This window comes from Salmo salar, chromosome ssa20, assembly GCF_905237065.1.
Source record: "Salmo salar chromosome ssa20, Ssal_v3.1, whole genome shotgun sequence".
Taxonomy (NCBI): Eukaryota; Metazoa; Chordata; class Actinopteri; order Salmoniformes; family Salmonidae; genus Salmo; species Salmo salar.
In genome coordinates, this window is record NC_059461.1 from 32,478,920 (window position 1) to 32,496,704 (window position 17,785).

The 17,785-nt window shown below is 41.6% G+C and overlaps 1 protein-coding gene across 2 annotated transcripts; it reads right to left on the minus strand.

Annotated features, from left to right (window-relative positions):
• Nucleotides 1–1,749: 1,749 nt before the first annotated feature.
• Nucleotides 1,750–7,185, minus strand: atad1a (ATPase family AAA domain containing 1a). Of its 2 annotated transcripts, none has more exons than XM_014161541.2 (10): nt 6,967–7,185; nt 6,065–6,312; nt 5,845–5,943; nt 5,550–5,670; nt 5,215–5,415; nt 4,929–5,035; nt 4,715–4,804; nt 4,571–4,621; nt 4,181–4,353; nt 1,750–2,676 (listed from the first exon to the last, which is right to left on the minus strand). In XM_014161541.2, exons 2-10 carry the CDS (start codon nt 6,236–6,238, stop codon nt 2,547–2,549), a joined length of 1,146 nt encoding a protein of 381 aa, XP_014017016.1. In that variant the 5' UTR covers nt 6,239–6,312; nt 6,967–7,185; the 3' UTR covers nt 1,750–2,546. The 2 variants fall into 2 exon arrangements, with proteins under 2 accessions (XP_014017016.1, XP_014017017.1); XM_014161542.2 differs by lacking the exon at nt 6,967–7,185 and adding an exon at nt 6,684–6,960.
• Nucleotides 7,186–17,785: the final 10,600 nt, after the last annotated feature.

The window sequence follows — 17,785 nt, forward strand, 5'->3', positions numbered from 1 at the left end:
AGGTCCAGCAGTCCTCTATTGACCTAGCCAAACACTATGGTTATCGTTAGCGCCTACAGAAAATGCATGCAAACATGACTGTCAGAGTGCTATGCAAGCTAGGACATTTTTTGAAAGCCTGGTATGAAGCAGATGAGTTAAATCAGAGATATGCTCTAGAGACAATGATGCACCACAGATTAGGTGAATTAAGGGAAATAATAGTGGGATAGTGGGTAAATAGTGAAGGGATAGTGGGTAAATAGTGAAGGGATAGTGGGTAAATAGTGAAGGGATAGTGGGTAAATAGTGAAGGGATAGTGGGTAAATAGTGAAGGGATAGTGGGTGAATAGTGAAGGGATAGTGGGTGAATAGTGAAGGGATAGTGGGTGAATAGTGAAGGGATAGTGGGTAAATAGTGAAGGGATAGTGGGTAAATAGTGAAGGGATAGTGGGTAAATAGTGAAGGGATAGTGGGTAAATAGTGAAGGGATAGTGGGTAAATAGTGAAGGGATAGTGGGTAAATAGTGAAGGGATAGTGGGTAAATAGTGAAGGGATAGTGGGTAAATAGTGAAGGGATAGTGGGTAAATAGTGAAGGGATAGTGGGTGAATAGTGAAGGGATAGTGGGTGAATAGTGAAGGGATAGTGGGTAAATAGTGAAGGGATAGTGGGTAAATAGTGAAGGGATAGTGGGTGAATAGTGAAGGGATAGTGGGTGAATAGTGAAGGGATAGTGGGCAACCTTGGACAGCATCCAGCCATCCGTGGCTTATACATAGTGAAGATCATTATCAAAAACCAAAACCAGATTATGCAGAGGGAAAGAAAGTGAAAGCCAGTGGGGAAGGATGTGGGAAATAAATACACAGGGAGTGGGACTTTTTAAGCATTTCTAAACAGCTGGATCTGCCCAGTTCCACACAATTTACATACAATGGGGGGCGGGGGTATTCAGTGAGCCACATATAACTCGTAGACCCATGTATAATGTGTCTCCTCACAGTTAAGTACAAAAGGTACTGTACTGTGTTTTGTCTGGGGGAATAGTCCGACTCCACACCCAGACCTGCCACTCATACTGCTGACCTGAGAGTAGCGGAGCCACAGCACCCGCCTGTGGTCACTCTTCAGAGGAAACTCTGACTGGCCAATCCTTAGTCAGCAGCAGCCACCCTATTCATATTACCGAGAGTAAGTTAAGTAGAGGGCTAATGAGCAAGACTGAGAAAAGCCCATTCCAGAGTTGCATGTTCTAATATTCTGACAAACAAAAGAAACAATCTGCGTTGTCCAAAATAAAATAATGGAACTGTGTGCCTGACTACAGTCCAATTCTACCAGACTGTAGATGGACAACAATGGTCCTCCGAGAGTAAGGGACCTGAGGTCTGTTGTTTTCTTTTTCCAGGAAATGGATTTCTCACAAGGTGCACAAACCTGGTGTCCCAGGTCTAAATCAGAAGCTTGTATGAAAGACAGAACAGAAAACAGCAGACAATGGGTCACACCTAGAGACCAAGGCCTAACTGTAGAACTCTGTCTAGTTTCCATGGAGACAGGCTGGAATGATTGACATTTTGAGACAGACTGCTGTGCTGGTCAATACCCATGTTTGAAGGTTGTTGATAATGGACCTGGCAAAAGCACAGCTGCTTTTTCACATTATATAAAGCATACAATTATTTCAAGAACATTAGATTGTAAGACTGCAGACCAATGAAGGGCATATTACTGTGACATAACAAAAGAAGACATGAGGCAGCTACCTTCGTCAGTAAAGATTAATAATGTAGTCAGGAATAGTTTCAATCCAATATTTGGAGAAGTACAGTAATAAATACAGTGATGAACATTCAATAAAAAGTAGATTCAGAATATCAGATTTACCAACTGATTCAACTCCCAAGGGACTCTTGGTCTTTGCTAACTGTAACACATGTACCTAATGTTTCTCATTCTATTAGACATGCAGACAACTAGACACTTGGGACAGTTTAGTGCTTGCCCAAAAGAACATTGACAGTGCAAATACAGTAATATTCCTTATTCAGTATTTTTTTAAAGCATGATTAAAAACCAATATAGATTCACATTTTCTCATAAGATTTGTGCGACACAAATAAACAATAATAACATTGATGACAGAGTTCTTAGAGACAGACTCTGTCCGGTCCCTCTCACCCTGTGCCATCTGTTCAACAGCGTTACAGTGGACAGCCCTGCTCCCCAGCGTAATGTACAAAGGCCATTTCTAAGGCTCTAGTATTTTATGATGACTCAGGGCAATGGGAATGTTCTGGGACACTGTGTGGGAGGTTGGAATAAGTTGGTCAATTCAATCTGTAACAGTGGACAGACAGTAGGAATTAACTGGATACTGAAGGGTATTGGTGTGGGATAAGAGAAGGGGTACAGAGAGGTTGTGGTCCAGGGACATCTTTCTCAGACTGCTTTGGACCACTGTGCTAAGACTGGGAGATGTGTGTGTATGGGGGGGATAAACACTTGGGTAGGCCACTGGTCAGTAACAATGCATTTGTAAAGGGTGCCTGAAAGAAAGGTTTAGTCCAGAGGCACCTCTCGGGGTATGAGTTCCTGGGGCATGGTGGCCTTTTTGGACTCCTTCATTTTGTCCAGGCCGAACAGCAGGTCCAGCTGGGTGATGGGCCGCAGACGCTCCTCCACCCCTTCTCTGGAGATGGGACAAAGGTCAGAGGTCAACCAAAGATGCAGACATACAGTACCAGTCAAATGTTGACAACTACTCATTCAAGGGTTTCTTTATTTTTACTATTTTCTACACTGTAGAATAGTGCCATAAAAAGACATAAAAAACATGAAATACATATGGTCATCATGTATTAATGAGGTAGTCACCTGGAATGCATTTCAACAGGTGTGCCTTGTTAAAAGTTGATTTGTGGAATTTCTTTCCTTCTTAATGCGTTTGAGGCAATCAGTTGGGTTGTGACAAGGTAAGGGTGGTATACAGAAGATAGCCCTATTTGGTAAAAGACCAAGTCCATATTATGGCAAGAGCAGCTCAAATAAACAAAGAGAAACGACAGTCCATCATTATTTTAAGACATGAAGGGCAGTCAAACTGGAACATTTCAAGAACTTTGAAAGTTTCTTAAAGAGCAGTCGCAAAAACCATCAAGCGCTATGATGAAACTGGTTCTCATGCGGACCGCCACAGGAAAGGAAGCCCCAGAGTTACCTCTAATTAACTTATCCTCTGCAGCAGAGTTACCAGCCTCAGAAATTGCAGCCCGAATAAATGCTTCACAGAGTTCAAGTAACAGACACATCTCAGCATCAACTGTTCAGGGACAGCATGAATCAGGCCTTCATGGTCGAATTGCTCAACAAAACCACTACTAAAGGACACCAATAAGAAGAAGAGACTTGCTTGGGCCAAGAAACACGAGCAATGGACATTAGACCGGTGGAAATCTGTCCTTTGGTCTGATGAGTCCCAATTTTTGGTTCCAACCGGCGTGTCTGTGAGACGCAGAGTAGGTGAACGGATGATCTCCGCAAGTGTGGTTCACACCGTGAAGCATGGAGGTGGTGGTGTGCTTTGCTGGTGACACGGTCAGTGATTTATTTAGAATTCAAGGCACACTTAACCAGCATGGCTACCACAGCATTCTGCAGCGATACGCCATCCCATCTGGTTTGGGCTTAGTTGAACTATCATATGTTTTTCAACAAGACAATGACCCAACACACCTCCAGGCTGTGTAAGGGATATTTGACCAAGAAGGAGAGTGATGGAGTGCTGCATCAGACGACATGGCCTCCATAATCAACTGACCTCAACCCAACTGAGATGGTTTGGGATGAGTTGGACCGCAGAGTGAAGGAAAAGCATTCCATATGTTTTATTTCATAGTTGTGATGTCTTCACTATTATTCTACAATGTAGGAAATAGTCAAAGTAAACAAAAATCATTGAATGAGTAGGTGTCCAAACTTTTGACTGGTACTGTAGGTGTTTTATGAAAAATGTTCAACCATTGGCAGCTTTTAAGAGCTGAAGACTTCTCGTGTTGAAAGCGAAAAACACAAGCACAACAGAATGAGGTATACTGTAACTTACAGTATAGTAACAGTATAGTAACATTCAGCATAGTAAAAAGGTCAAAGACCAGCAGTTTGATGCTTGAGTTAGAAACAGTAATGGTAGTTACTTGTCTTCCTCGTCGTCCTCCTGCATCTGCTGGGCTATCTGTTTCATCTGCTGCTTGCGGACGTAGTCTCTAACACGGTACATGGCAGCATCGCGACACAGCTCCCTGAGGTCACTGCCTGATGAACCCTCCGACTTCTCTGCTATCTCCTTCAGATTAATGGCATTGCTTAGCTGAGGAAGAGAGGGACAAAGTGTTGGTTTAGTATACAGTACATTTATTCAGGCATGATACCGTAAATCATTACTATTCCAGATTTAATTGTCATTTGTTGTGATGTTTGTTACCATTTAACCTTGAAATCCAACACAACAGTGGATAGGTATGAAACAACTCAAACTGGTTGGATATCTGAGAGGAAACCAAGGGATGGAGATGGTGTTAGCTTACATTTTCTCCTGCCAGGATCAACTTCAGTATCTCTGTTCTCTGTCTTGTAGTCTACAGAAGTACATAACATAATGAGAGACAGTTTTTAACATGACAGCTTGATTATCAGAGTGCATTCACAACGTTCAAGTGTGTATATCTCACCGGTAGACCCACGTGAAAGGTGGTGGGCATTCTGCGCAGTATGGCCGGGTCCAGATCCTGTGGTCTATTGGTGGCCCCCATCACCATCACCTGCAAGAACAATACCACAACATTAACTAGCTGTACAACCAGCAAAGCAAGATATTAAACCAATGGCCAATACTCATGGAAGAGCAAATAAGACAAATCTAACTATGGGAGTTGGTGGTGGTACCTGGCTGCTTGCCCCAGTCTCCAGCCCGTCCCACAAGCTCATAAACTGGGCCTTCATCATGGCTGTGGCCTCATGGTCCAGACTGGAGCGATTCCTCAGGAAGGAGTCTGAAAAATAAGACTCCAAAAGTGAACACAGCCTCAAATATGATTATATAATGGTTGAGGTTAAAGAAATCAGTAAAGGATATCAATCAAGAGCATTACACTACTGGATATTTAATGAACGGCTCTCACTAATGGTTCACAAATGAGTTTTAAAATGAGATACGTAACGACACACTCACCAATTTCATCTATGAAAATGATACATGGCTGGATCTTGACAGCCAATGAGAAGACAGCAGCGGTGAGCTTCTGTGATTCGCCGTACCACTTGTCCGTCAGAGTGGAGGGCTGCAGGTTGATGAACTGGCATCCTGAGGCTTTGGCGGTTGCCTTGGCAATAAGAGTCTTCCCACACCCAGGAGGCCCATACAACAACACCCCTGAGGTGTTGACAGAGAGAGAATCAAATAATTCATTCACTTAATGTCCAAAAGTGTTACCAAAAATAATTTACTTTGGAAGAAAAAAATATGCAAAATACAACATGATGTGAAATGTGCCCTGAAGCATTCACCTTTGGGAGGCTGAAAGAGTTTGGATCCAGCCAGCAGGTGTCTCTTCTGGAAGGGAAGGATGACAGTGTCCTGCAGCTCATAAATGACCTCATCAAGCCCTGCAATATCCCTCCAGGACACCTACAGATGAAGAGCAGCAAAATCATTAGCCTTACAACTTTATAAACAATGTGCAAAATGACTCCTTTCCTCTAACTTACTGTACAAAGCACCAATTATGTAACACCACAAACTTGGTAAGTCACAAAAATACAATTTAAAGAAGAACTGTCACACTTTATAGATTTCCCTTACCCTCATGCTGCGTGGATCTACCAGGTGTGAAGCAATGTTCATCTCATATTCAGTGAGTTTGACACCCTCCACTCCAATCTGCTTCATCAGCTGCTCTGCCTGGAGGAGGAGATTGATGTCACTCTACTGCTTAACACAATTGATGGTTAATCTAACAATAATACATAAATATATATTATAAGATGAATCAGATCTAAACATAAACAATATGTGCGCATACCCTTTTCTTGGCCTGGATCTTCTGTTTATGTGTAGGGTCCATTGCCTCCACCACCCATTTGATGCCGTAGTAGGTGGCAGCTCCAAAGATGGTCAGTCTCACTATCATTCCCACTACTTCATTTCGGGAAAGAGGGCGCATCAACACCTGCTGGGGAATGTCTTTCAGCAACATCTCAGCAACCAGTTGTCAGCCCATTGGCAGAGAATGACAATATGCGGTGCACAGGGAACTGCCTGAAAGAGAAACTGGAAGCACAAAAGACAGTTTCAAGCTGTACTGTAGCAACTGAAGCAGAAGTAACTGTTCAGCTCAAGCTTAGCTCACGTTCACCAAAGTCAAAGACGCAAGCCTAGACTCCTTAACAGTACATCTTGGGCTAAGGTCAAGCTTAATCTTGTAACATACGACTCATGATTAAGGTCATGCTGTTCTACAGTGATTCTCTATGAGATGAAACCACTGTCACGGAACGTCACTCCAGTAAATACAATTACTGCACACTAGCTAACGTCAGCTGCTAGTCCTAACAAAACAGCTCTCTAACGTTAGCCAACATCTCACTTCTGTCACCTGCACATCTGACTGCAAAAATGTGTTACAAATTCGAATTGCTTACTCTCGTAATTACGATCGGACACATAGCAAACACTCACGATGAAGCTTGCTAACTAGCTACTGCCTTCGGCTTAATTTGGATTGCTATGGATGCTAGTTAGCTACCGTTATCACGAATGCTATCTAAATACCCGGCTAGCGACATGTATAGCTAGCTAGTAACGTTAGTCAAGCGTCAAAAGAAACAAATGAATAACTGGTATGTTCAAACTACATATATGCAGTCTCTAGAAAACCGTATGTGATGTCATAAAATAACGAAACAACCCTAGAAATACACTCACGAAATTAAGGCAACCCCACAGCGAACTAGCTAGCATTATGTGAAGTGTTACTGGCACTGTACACCGATCTGAGGCAAAGGTTCAAGCCTCAATAGTTCCGGTCTAGTTCCATCTTCGCAACCAGAGAACTACGGTTCTTATTCTTCTTCTGTAGGTTTTATGGCGGACTACAACCCAAAAAGGTGTTTTTGCCGCCACCAACTGGATGGGTTGAAACCCAAACAAGGTTCAAAGAAAATCCATAGTAATAAGAAACAAACTTAATCCATCCAAATAAAATATTTCATTGATAAATCAAAACTCCCACTTCTTCCTTCTTTCAAATCTCCTTATCTCCCTTTTCAGGCTCTAGGGCCTGAGGGTGGTTCGGCTTGTGACAATATTTCATGAAACTCCTTCACCGAGAAATCTTTCAGCGCCAGGAACTGCTCGACCCCATCCACAATGATTTATATCTTCCTGGACATTCTCTCCACCTTGGCGGTGCCATTAATCACCATAGCTATAAAAGCCATGAAGTCCACCTTCTTAACCTTTAAAATGTCAGGATCCTGCTGGTGAAAGGCAACCACTGCAGCCTGCAGTGAAGGCCTATCCACCACCATGGACTCTTCACTTGCACCATTCAAACCCTCCACCCTTTTAACAGCTGCTGCATATGAAATGCTCTATACAGCCCTGACTTTGGCCACATCATTCTCTTTCATTCTTGAAAGACGTGGCTTCATGGTTCCCACCACAATTGTAACATGTCACATTTTCATCACTTTTATAACACATTATATGATCTTTTCCACAACTTGGACATCTCGGCTTCTCCCTTCTGCAAACACTTGAAACATGACCAAAAGCTTTTCAATGATCACACTGCATTGGACTTGGGATAAATGCTCTGACTCTGTAGTTAATACTATACCCTAACTACACTTGAGTAGGGAGAGACTCCATATCAAAAAACGAAAGAACAGATGGACTATTCACTTTTTCTTCATTCACCACACAATTAATTTGACATCCATCAATCACTCCAGGAATATTTTGAATCTCTTCAACATCGACTTCCCACGATGTGCCAGATATAACCCCCTTGAGGGGTGCCCTGTTTCCAAGAGACACACATAACACTTCAAACTTATCAAATCGGGTGAGACGCAACACATTTTTTTCTGATCCGCCTCTCGTGATCCTTACAGCCTTCACTCTACCCAACACTCTCTCCACCAGTTTGGATATCTCAAATGGATTCCTCAAAATTGGTAATTCGATCAGCTGCTCCTCATTTACAAAGCCGTACTCCTACAAGATACGAAGTGACATTCTCATCACTGTACACTGTTTTCCATTATTTTGGACAAGATTCCAATTCTTCTTGATTCTACCACCATTAGACCACTTCCACCATCTTTTTCAGTCTCCCTACTCTCAAAGCCTAGACAAATCACTGTTCCGTCTCCCGACTACCATGCACCACAAATACTACTGAATAATATTATTATAGAAATTTGACAGGATACCGTGTTCATCACAAATACATTTTTCTATTTAACAAGTAATGACACAATAGCAGTCATCTGAGAGATACAGTATCCTAATTCCACATAGGAGCCACTGGGTGGCATACTTAGCACACTAGATAAAACAGAGAGCAGCGCAATGGAGAGCAGCACAATAAGCATGTACAGTGCCTTCACATTTTGTTGTTACAGCCTGAATTCTGTTTATATATATAAAAAAATATATTATTTTCTTTCTCACCCATCTACACAAAATAGCCCATAACGACAAAGTAAAAACATGTTTTTAGAAATGTTTGCAAATGTATTAAAAATGAAATACAGAAATATCCCATTTACATAAGTATTCACACCCTCTCAGTACATGTTAGAACCACCTTTGGCAGCGATTACAGCTGTGAGTCTTTCTGGGTAAGTCTATAAGAACTTTGCACACCTTTATTGTACAATATTTGCACATTTTTCATTAAACAATTCTTCAAGCTTGGTCAAGTTGTTTGTTGATCATTGCTAGACAGTCATTTTCACGTCTTGCCATACATTTTCAAGCCGATTTAAGTCTAAACTGTAACTAGGCCACTGTAACTAGAACATTCAATGTCGTCTTGGTAAGCAACTCCAGTTTTGTACTGAGTGTACACAACATTAGGAACATCTGCTCTTTCCCATGACGTAGACTGACCAGGGGAATTGAGGTGAAAGCTATTATCCCTTTTTGATGTCACCTGTTAAATCCATTTCAATCAGTGTAGATGAAGTGGAGAAGGCAGGTTAAAGAAGGATTTTTAAGCCTTGAGACAATTGAGACATGGATGGTGTATGTGTGCCATTCTGAGGGTGAATGCGCAAGACAAACGATTTAAGTCCCTTTGAACGGGATGTGGTAGTATGTGCCAGGCGCACTAGTTTGAGTGTGTCAAGAACTGCAACACTGCTTGGTTTTTCACGCTCAACAGTTTTCCGTGTGTATCAAGAATGGGCCACCACCCAAAAGTCATCCAGCCAACTTGACACAACTGTGGGAAGCATTGGAGCCAACATGGGCCAGCATCCCTGTGGAATGCTTTCAACACCTTGTAGAGTCCATGCCCTGACGAATTGACACTGTTATGAAGGCAAAAAGGGTGCAAATCAATAGTAGGAAGGTGTTCCTAATGTTTTGTACACTCAGTGTATATTTGGCCTTGTGTATTAGGTTATAGTCCAGTGTCTGTTGGAAAGCAGACTGAACCAGACTTTGCCTGTGCTTAGCCCTATTTTGTTTATTTTTATCCTAAAAAACTCCCTAGACCTTGCCGATGACAAGCATACCCATAACATGATGCAGCCACAGCCATGCTTGAAAATATGAAGATTGGTACTCAGTGATGTGTTGGATTTTCCCCAAACATAATGCTTTATATTCAGGACATAAAGTTAATTTCTTTGCCACCTTTATTGCAGTTTTACTTTAGTGCCTTATTGCATAAAGGATGCATGTTTTGGAATGTTTTTATTCTGTTAAGTCTTCCTTCTTTTCACTCTGTCATTTAGGTTAGTATTGTGGAGTAATTACAATGATGTTGATCCATCCTCAGTTTTCTCCTGTCACAGCCATTCAACTCTGTAACTGTTTTAAAGTCACCACTGGCCTCATGCTGAAATCCCTGAGCAGTTTCCTTCCTCTCCAGCAAATGAGTTTGGAAGGACACGTATCTTTGTAGTGACTGGTTGTATTGATACACCATCCAAAGTGTAATTAATAACTTCACCATGCTCAAAGGGATATTCAATGTCTGCTTTTTTCCCCCACCATTTATCAATAGGTGCCCTTCTTTGCGAAGCATTGGAAAGCCTCCCTGGTCTTTGTGGCTGAATCTGTGTTTGGAATTCACTGCTCGACTGAGGGACCTTACAGATAATTGTATGTGTGGGGGAACAGAGATGAGGTAGTCATTAAAAAATCATGTTAAACCCTATTATTGCACACAGAGTGAGTCCATGCAACTTATTATGTGACTTGTTAAGCAAATCTTTACTACTGAACTTATTTAGGCTAGACAGAACAAAGGGGTAGAATACTTATTGACTCAAGACATTTCAGCTTTTCATTTTTAATTACTTTGTAAAAAATTCAAAAACATAATTCCTATTTCACATTATGGGTTAATGTGTGTAGGCCAGTGACACTCAATTTAATCATTTTTAAATTCAGGCTGTAACACAACAAAATGTTGAAAAAGTGTGAATACTTTATGAAGGCACTATATATCATTGATTATGACTCATGATCAACTTTCACACAACATTAAACCTCCGTCAGTCAGACTGACCAGGGGATAAATTATGGCCAGATATCTCACATGATATAGTCTTAAAGGAGGCTACAGTATGTTCAGTGTAAAAAAGGATATTGAGACTTATAGAAAACAAGACAACTTACTACACATTATTTTCCCACTTCATCATCAAATCTGGCACATCTGTAAGGCACTGCACTTTTACCTGATCTGCATTGATGGTCGCCTATGGCATTGACTTTAAAAGGACTATTGCCTGTTTTACTGTATATGTCTGTGATCTACAGTGAGACGACCAGCCCTTGGCTTAGAAATAGCTATGGAGGTTTTAGGGCTGCTACTACTAATAGAGAAGAGTTGGACCTTATCTGACAGAGCACACTTTATCCCTAGTGACAGGCCTCTGAATCGGCTGAGATTATGGGTGTGTGATCTGTCGCCAAGCGCACCATGAAGTCCTGAGATGGATGTAAATAAAGCTTTTTTTATTTGATTTTCATAAAATCTTCAAGTCCCGTGATAGTGGATGAGTCAGTCATTCTAACAGCAGCCAGTCAGATAGGGATGTAACAAATGTGGCTCTCCAGCACGCCACTTAGCACACCCGGGCCACAGGGATTACAATTATCACAGTTTGTGAGCTCACATTTGGAGCTGTTGTCACAGTTTGGGATTGGATTCTCTGCAGATATCCACTGATACGGCACAAAAAAAAATGTTTTTTGGAGCAACACTGGTGGGGATCCATTGCAACATTGTTGTGAAAAGAAGTTCAAATAAACAGTTGTAATCATTACTGTGCGTATCTATGGGTACTTCAATTATATCTCTAAATTGCTTATGCAAAATTCAAATCCATGCAATTAGCTATAGCTGTAAAGCTCATCTTTTGTTGTTGTAAAACAGCAATCGACTGGAATTGCCAGACACCTTTGGTCATGAAGCTGTTTCATAAAAAAAGCTATAATCCCCCTGTAGTGCAAAACCAGGTCCCTTGAGAAAGGCAGCTGACAGGGCCATTTTGACGGGTCTGGGCATGAAAGCACAGTGGTGTGTATCTGCAAAGTGCAGCTGGGCCTCTGTATTCCCACAACACCTTGCACCTCGCCTGAAACAGCCAGCTCTCTGGGTGTGGTGAAAAACACATTCAGCTCTCTAACAACTCTCTCTCATGACTTTTTCTAACGACTCTCTTTCATGACTCTGTCTCAGCCTCTCACATTGTGGCTGAATTAAAAGTAACAACTGCAGTCCCGTGGGAAATATTTTCTGTGATTTTCTCTTTCTTCTGGGGAACTTGATGGAGATAGATAGTTCGGGGAGTGAAATTGTGCACTTCCCAATGGAACGTTTGTCACGACTTCCGCCGAAGTCGGTCCCTCTCCTTGTTCGGGCGGCGTTCGGCGGTCGACGTCACTGGCCTTCTAGCCATCGCCGATCCACCTTTCATTTTCCATTGGTTTTGTCTTGTCTTCCCTCACACCTGGTTTCAATTCCATCAATTACATGTTGTGCATTTAACCTTCTGTTCCCCCCATGTCCTTGTCCGGAATTGTTTCTTGTAGTGTTTGTGCACATTATGCTGGTGGATACCGGGTTTTGTTTGACCCATTTATTGATCGTTCTGTTTACGGTGGTTTACCATGTTTATTAAACGACACTGTTGTAAATCAGTTTTCGCTCTCCTGTGCCTGACTTCTCTGCCGCCAGTACGCACCACGTTACAACGTTATTAAAAATAAAATAAAAAATCTTCCGAAAACCCATTTGACACTTGGATTTGTTTTTGTGGTTTTTGTTTAGAGTGCATTTTTATTTCATAGAATAGGATAGTGTTGATACCCATCTGTATGCTGCTATAGAATAAATGTATAGGAAAACTGTTTAAAACCACAGTTAATGACTAAATCTCCCTGTGAAAGATATTACACCTGACAAGGTAAGAAAACATGCGAGAGTGGATTGTTTATTTGCCTGTTGCCCAGAGGAGCACAATATGTATTTGTGTGATTGTGAATACCGGCAAAATTAAGTCCACGCAAGATGCCACATTTCTCTTCAATGGTAACATTAGGTGTTTTGCACCACTATAAAATGTCTTATTGTTTGCACGATGTGCTTCCATATCCAAATCAGACCACTCAAAACAAGCATTCAAAGCAGTCATGAGATATTAATGTAGGAGCTAACATGAATGGTATAAGTGTTTGCTCCTCGTATTTTACAGAGCTGTTCGTTAGGCTTGGCATTTAACTAACCTACAATAAACAGCTGCTAAATGTGCAGTACTTGATGAAATAATGGCAATTCAAATAATAATCAAATCAAATTTTATTTGTCAATACACATGGTTAGCAGATGTTAATGCGAGTGTATCGAAATGCTTGTGCTTCTAGTTCCGACCATGCAGTAATATCTAACAAGTAATCTAACCTAACAATTTCACAACAACTACCTTATACACACAAGTGTAAAGGAATGAATAAGAATATGTACATAAAAACATATCAATGAGCGATGGCCGAACGGCATAGGCAAGATGTAGTAGATGGTATAGAGTACAGTATATACATATGAGATGAGTAATGTAGGGTATGTAAACATTATATAAAGTGGCATTGTTTAAAGTGGCTAGTGATATATTTATTACATCATTTTTTTCATTATTAAAGTGGCTAGAGATGAGTCAGTATGTTGGCATCAGCCACTCTATGTTAGTGATGGCTGTTTAACAGTCCGATGGCCTTGAGATAGAAGCTGTTTTTCAGTCTCTCGGTCCCCGCTTTGATGCACCTGTACTGACCTTGCCTTCTGGATGATAGCGGGGAGAACAGGCAGTGGCTCAGGTGGTTGTTGTCCTAGATTATCTTTTTGGCCTTCCTGTGACATCGGGTGGTGTAGGTGTCCTGGACGGCAGGTAGTTTGCCCCCGGTGATGCGTTGTGCAGACCTCACTACCCTCTGGAGAGCCTTGCGGTTGTGGGCGGAGTAGTTGCCGTATCAGGCAGTGATACAGTCTATTTGTGCATCTATAAAAGTTTGTGAGTGTTTTTGGTGACAAGCCGAATTTCTTCAGCCTCCTGAGGTTGAAGAGGCGCTGCTGCGCCTTCTTCGCCACGCTGTCTGTGTGGGTGGACCATTTCAGTTTGTCCGTGATGTGTAAGCCGAGGAACTTAAAACTTTCCACCTTCTCCACTACTGTCCCATCGATGTGGATAACGGGCTGCTCCCTCTGCTGTTTCCTGAAGTCCACGATCATCTCCTTTGTTTTGTTAACATTGAGTGTGAGGTTATTTTCCTGACACCACACTCCAAGGGCCCTCACCTCCTCCCTGTAGGCCGTCTCGTCATTGTTGGTAATCAGGCATACCACTGTAGTGTCGTCTGCAAACTTGATGATTGAGTTGGAGGCGTGCATGGCCACACAGTCATGGGTGAACAATGTTACTATATCTCTTGTGTTATTACTTTCCATGGTTAGTATTCTGTTTATGCATCTACTTAGACTCTGTCTTTCTTCAGAAGTGCTACTCTCTGAAGCCTGGTTGTACCTTATAGCCGAACACCTCTCCTCTCATTCTTCCCTTTTAAGCATTAGTGTAACCTGAATGATTAATACGTATCAGATTAGGCAAAAAGCTGATCATTCTTATCTGGGACAGGAAGATGAAAACCCAATGAGTCATGAGCTGACAGGAGATGCATGAAAGAAATGATGTCTGAGCGAGGACGCACGATAGGACTCACAAAGGGGGATTTCACACTGCGTAAAGTCTTCCTCAGGCAATGTGTGCTCTTTGTTAATTCCGAGAAGGTAACACAGACAGGCAGAGATGACCCACTGACATTGGCAGAGTAAGAAGATTACAAATGTAGTTTCACAATGACAGTTCCCCCCTGCTTTGTGTTCACTGGTATTTCCATGGTAACTGAGACACTGTCAACATAACAAACAACTGAAAACAAAGGCTGATAATTGATGCCCTCTACTGCCATGATGTGTGGACAGCCAGAGAGTGAGGGGGAGTTAATGGCTTAGCATCCCATTTCCCTGCAAGGAAATATGTGGCATTCTTTAGCCGTCTTCTCGACTACACCATTAGGGTTTGAATCTAATCTTGTTGTTATTGAATCAAAGTACGTAGATACGGTCTGAACAAATTGAAAGCAAATCCCTAACATTTTATTTTGGTGCATTCTAGTAAAGGCATGTTCAAATACAAATAACCCTCTTAATTTTCGATTCGTTGCCTGTTCAAGCAAAGCCATTGATTTAAACCACAGAATTGCGAGTTGTACATATACAAATAATCGTGAATAAGAAAATAACTGCTGAGTTGCCAAAAGAATGTGCACACACATGTATCTTCTCTCTGTAAACTGCTGCATGACAAACAAACAAACACCACAGTCATCCATCATAATACACGTTGTGGATAGGCCTACGCATTTTTGGATTCGTTCCAGTATGCATATGTGACACTGCAGATTGTCTTTCCCTAGTCCATCAGAGTATGGCAGTGAAAAATAAAGCATCCACTCTTCATTGGCAGCAGTCACAATGTCCACAATAAATCAAAAGGTAATGTTCATTCAATGTGTTTTTTGATAATTGATGGCTCATTTCCCCATGAGCTCTTGGTTGACACAATGTATTGGCAGGTCGAGCATTGTCCAGTGTGATTCAGATCAGTCAGTGTGTTTTTTCTGTTGCCTTGATTTGTAGCGGCAAACAAGGATTAGATTCCATCACTACAGGGATCTTAAAGGAATACTACATTCTAAAATAATATTTTAGTATTTTGTCTGTTAGTCCACTGTTAATAATACAATTTCCCAAAACGTTTCATGTCAGCAGTCAAGTTTTCAAAATAAAGCAGTTTCAATAGAGCAAAAACTTGCCTTGATGCATCATACAGTATGACGCAAAACGCATCATAAAGGTAATAGGTGATCTGAGGTGATCTTGAGGCAATCTTGAGGCAAACATGCTGCCAACCACCTAGCTAGCTAGCATTATCATAAAAAAACATACATATTGTCATGTCAACAATCTGCACATCTAGCGTTAGATAGCTAGCAAACGCTAGACAATGTAGCTGGTTAAAGTTGGCTGCTTATTAGTAAGTAACAATCAGAATACAAGACACAAGATAGATAGATAGATAGATAGATAGACAGACAGACAGACAGACAGACAGACAGACAGACAGACAGACAGACAGACAGACAGACAGACAGACAGACAGACAGACAGACAGACAGACAGACAGACAGACAGACAGACAGACAGACAGACAGACAGACAGACAGACAGACAGACAGACAGACAGACAGACAGACAGACAGACAGACAGACAGATAGATAGATAGATAGATAGATAGATAGATAGATAGATAGATAGATAGATAGATAGATAGATAGATAGATAGATAGATAGATAGATAGTTAGCTAACATTTAGTCTCATCTCCTCAGTAGTCTCATCTCCTCTCATTCCACTGGCTTCCAGATTGAGGCACAATGAAGGTTTTTTGAGCACAAAGACACACCTTTCCCCAAGGCCAGCCCAGTGGCTATTCCTTTGATGGCTGTGCTGTAGGTCTCTAGCAGCAGGTTGATGTTTATTGTCATTAGTCTTGTCCTGGAGATAAACTTTATTTCTATCTCCTTAGATAGGCCAGCTGAAAAGTCATAATTGGCTATATTGTAAAAATGCTTTTGGGTATTAATTTAAAGTTATGGTTAGGCATTAGGGTTAGCAGTGTGGTTATGGTTAGTGTTACTGTTAGGATTAGGTTTAAATTCAGATTGTATGACTTTGTGGCTCTGCCAGCTGGTGACCACTCTGCAGAGCTGCCTCCAAAACAAGATTGATGATGAAAAACGCTAACCTGCTCTCTAGTATGTAATGACTTAACCTCTGCTTGCTTTGGTTTTTATGCCCTAATGCACGTGACCCTATGTCCAAGCCAGTTGCCTTATACCAACCAAACAACCCCCAACAGTAAAGCAAGTGCCATTGTCTACAAGTCTAGTCCTGGTTAATGTACACTAATGTTTCGTGAAGTTTTTCTGTGAAGCATACAATGCCCCTGAATGGGGTGTGTATCAATTGTAAAGGATGTTGTACCTTGTTGTACCGGCTACTGTGTTTTATTGTGCTGTATTGCGGTGTCAACACCCCAAGGCCTCCACACCACCACAGTTGCTCTAAACATCCACCATTGTTACTTCATCAACCCTCACCATAATAACTACGTGGAATGATGCATTTCAGACCACTGAGCCGGGATAGAACCGTACAGGGCTGAATCCTCAGGTGACTTCCAATAAGGAAAACCTCTGGGGACGTCGGTGGGGGTGAAGGTGGGCGGAGAGTAGCACACAGTTCGCCCCTCTCCTACAGGAAAGGACATTTAAGTTCAAAGCATGGGAGACTTGTCTGCTGAGTGAAAACAATTGGCCAGTTCCAGCTCCCATTCATCAAAGTGACAGCGGTCGCAACATGGAAATGAATGAATAAATAAAGGGAATGCATTCAGTGTGCAGATGAAGTGGAGCCAGCTGTGTAATGCAAGCAGGCAGCCAGAACTACTAAAGTGAAGACTGTCAGTGGTAGTGGCTGAGCCCATGTCAGCAAATGACATCCCCTGTGGTCTGAGGAGCATTCATCTGTATTAACACTACACGATTCTAATTATTTTTCATAGTTGCTCACAAATCACACGTCAATGCTTTTTGAAAGGGAAGCAATTGTTTTTGAGTGTCTCCATAAAAACATTTTTTTTCCCCACCAGGTTGTGGCAGTTTAGTCCAGGCCAAGGGTTTTGTGTATACGAATGGTGAACATTAAGATTCCTTTGTATGTTTATTGATAGGTACAGTATTTGGGTCATGTAAAAATACAGTGCATTCAGATCCCTTTGACTTTTTCCACATTTTGTTACGTTACAGCCTTATTCTAAAATGGATTAAATACTTTTTTCCCCCATCATCAATCTACTCACAATACCTCATAATGACA